At 50.7% G+C, this 2,871-nt stretch overlaps 1 protein-coding gene across 6 annotated transcripts in view; it reads left to right on the forward strand.

Moving 5' to 3' along the window:
• The window catches only part of CAMKK2 (calcium/calmodulin dependent protein kinase kinase 2), a 63,225-nt gene that overhangs the window by 25,412 nt on the left and 34,942 nt on the right, over positions 1–2,871 (forward strand). For all 6 annotated transcript variants that reach the window (XM_021713323.1, XM_008059963.1, XM_008059961.1 and 3 more), the window contains exons 11-12: positions 1,989–2,062; positions 2,158–2,245. In XM_021713323.1, coding sequence (XP_021568998.1) covers positions 1,989–2,062; positions 2,158–2,245 — 162 coding nt within the window. The remainder of the gene's footprint in view (positions 1–1,988; positions 2,063–2,157; positions 2,246–2,871) is intronic.

The raw sequence follows: 2,871 nt of genomic DNA on the forward strand, positions 1-2,871 counted from the left end.
CTCGAACCCGCGGGCTCAGGCAATCCACTCACCTCAGCCTCCCAAAGGCGCGGGACTACAGGCTGAGCCATCGAGCCCGGCTCCATCTGATTTTTTAAATGCATTTCAGAGTAAGTTGCAAACATCTGCACTCTTCCTTCCAAATGCTTTAGAGCTAGAGCTCAATATTTGTTTATGGCTCTTTTTTTTTTCTTTTGCGGTAAAACTTACATATAACAAAATATACAGATCTTAAGTGTTTTATTCCTTTTTTTGTTTTTTTTTTGAGTTGGCGTCTCACTCTGTCGCCCAGACTGGAGTGCAGTGACCACTCCCAGCCACTGCAGCCTCAACCTGCTGGACTCCGGCGATCCTTCCGCCTCAGCCTTCCAAGTAGCTGGAACTATAGGCGCGCGCTACCATGCCCGGCTAATAATTTTTTGATTTATTGTAGAGATGAGGTCTTGCCAAGTTGCCCAGGCGGCTCTCGAACCCATGGGTTCAGGCAATCCACTCCCCTTGGCCTCCCAAAGGCGCGGGATTACAGGCCGAGCCACCGAGCCTGGCTAAGTGTTTTATTCTTAATGAGCTCTGTCAAATGGCTATACCTTTGCAATCCAGGCTTGTATCTCAAGTCACTACTTTTAATGAAATTTTCCTGGGACAAGAGTGGTCCAGGTAACTTTCTGCCACCTTTTCTAACATTTTCAGTGCCCCATGTAAAGATTCCTTTTCTTTTTCTGGTACACGTAATTGAGTTCCTCCAGAGTCAAGCCCTCAGCTGGGTCTTTTTGTCATTCAGGAGGGAGTGCAAAGGATAGGGTTTGGAGTTAGCCCAGTCTAGGCTTAAATCCCACTTTGCACTTCCTGGAACCCGTCACTTCTCTGAGCTTCTGTTTTTCTCTTCTGTAAGATGAAAATGATACTTATTCTTTCTTACGGCTTCTGAGAGGATTAACAGAAATAATTCAAGTATTTATTAATCCAGCAGGTATTTATTGAGTCCCTACTTTGTGCTAGGAATATTCTTAGGCTCTAGGGAATCTGCAGTGAGCAAGATAGATAAAGCTTTCTGCCTTCTTGAGGGCTGATGTTCCAGCAGAGGTGTTCAACCAAAATCAAATAAACGTGTATATAACATCAGGGAGAAGTGCTATGATGGGAAATAATGTGTGTGGGGTGGGGGTAGGGGGAGATGGTTCAGATAGGTGCTTAGGGAAGGCCTCCCTGAGAAGGTGAGCTTTACTGGAATGATAGGACAGTACAAACCATACAGATGTTGGTGGGAGAACATTTCAGGCAGAGGGAGCAGCGAATTAACTGTTGGTCACAAAAAACCCTCAGGTCAGTGCATGGTCCAGGCTAAGCCCTTGCAAATCACTGCTGTGGCTACAACGTCTTTGTATTGTTCTTGGTGTTATTGTTCGCTTGGGAGGTGTGTGAAGAAGAGTGTTTGCTTTGGTGTAAGTGGGTAAACTGATGCACAGCTACAGTGGAAAGCTGCAGTGTGGCTGGGAAAGGCTCTAGCCCTTCTAGAAGGGCACTCTTGGTCCTTCTAGAACGTGGGGGAGATGGGAGCCAGGAGTAGTGGCTCAGGCCTGTAGTTCACCTACTCAGGAGGCTGAGGCTGGAGGATTGCTTGAGGCTAGGAGTTTGAGACCAGCCTGAGCAACATTGTAAGGCCTCATCTCCACAAAAAATAAAAAATTAGCCTGGCATGTTGGTGCATGCCTTTAGTGCCAGTTACTAAGGAGCTGGATGAAAAGAACACTTGAGCCCAGGATTTCAAGTCTGCAGTGAGCTGTGACCACACCACTGCACTCCAGCCTGGGCAACAGAATGAGACTCCAACTCAAAAAAAAAAAGAATTTGCAGGTGATGGTGTGGGACTGCTAGGCTAGCCTGGACCGTAGCTGTTGATTTCTCTGCTGTAACCCATGTGGAGTGGCCCTTGAAGGGCAGATGCGGCAGCCATTAACCACCACTCTGTCCCTGGCTTCTCTCTGCAGTGCCCGTTCATGGACGAGCGGATCATGTGTTTACACAGTAAGATCAAGAGTCAGGCCCTGGAATTTCCAGACCAGTGAGTATCACCGATGCAGCCTATGTCCCTCCCTCTCTGAGTTCTTGGCAGTCCTGTGTATTGTCTCCCATCCCTGATGTGTCTCCTGTCCCTAGGCCTGATATAGCTGAGGACTTGAAGGACCTGATCGCCCGTATGCTGGACAAGAACCCCGAGTCGAGGATCGTGGTGCCGGAAATCAAGGTACCTAGGGACCACCACAGGCCCCATGGGGCCGGCACCTTGGCGGCTCAGCCTGCGTCCTGTGCTTGAGTTGTTTGGCTCAGCCCTCCCTCGGCCTGGCCCTACGCCCCTGTGTTCACAGCGCTGCACCCTCCTTGGCACCGCTGCTCTCCCATGTCCTGGGGCCACTGGGCTGCTGGGGGCTGGCGAGGGGTGGGAAGGAAGATTTGGGTGTGGTGTGCACTGTGATTATGGGAATGAGATCTGTGACCAATCAGCCGACAGCCTGCGCTTGCTGCAATTGGCGTGGGCCCACAGCATCCACCTCTGCAGGCTGATCTGGGGCCCCCGTGCTCCATACCCTGCTGCCAAACCTCGGGTCCTTTGAGAAATTGTATTGAGGGTGAGAGGAAGTTCATGAGCAATTCGACCTCCCCCACCTGCTGAATTCCACCCTGCTGCAGAAAGCAGCATTTGGAGAGAACGCTCTTCTCCCCCAAACGCCCACACTCATGCTACATGCACGCATTCGGCCCTTTAAGAAACCTAGAGAGCCGGGCTTGGTGGCTCAGCCTGTAATCCCGCGCCTTTGGGAGGCTGAGGTGAGTGGATTGCCTGAGCCCACTGGTTCAAGACCCGCCTGGGCA

This window comes from Carlito syrichta, unplaced genomic scaffold (assembly GCF_000164805.1).
Source record: "Carlito syrichta isolate Samal-C Ts95f unplaced genomic scaffold, Tarsius_syrichta-2.0.1 Scaffold304458, whole genome shotgun sequence".
NCBI lineage: Eukaryota > Metazoa > Chordata > Mammalia > Primates > Tarsiidae > Carlito > Carlito syrichta.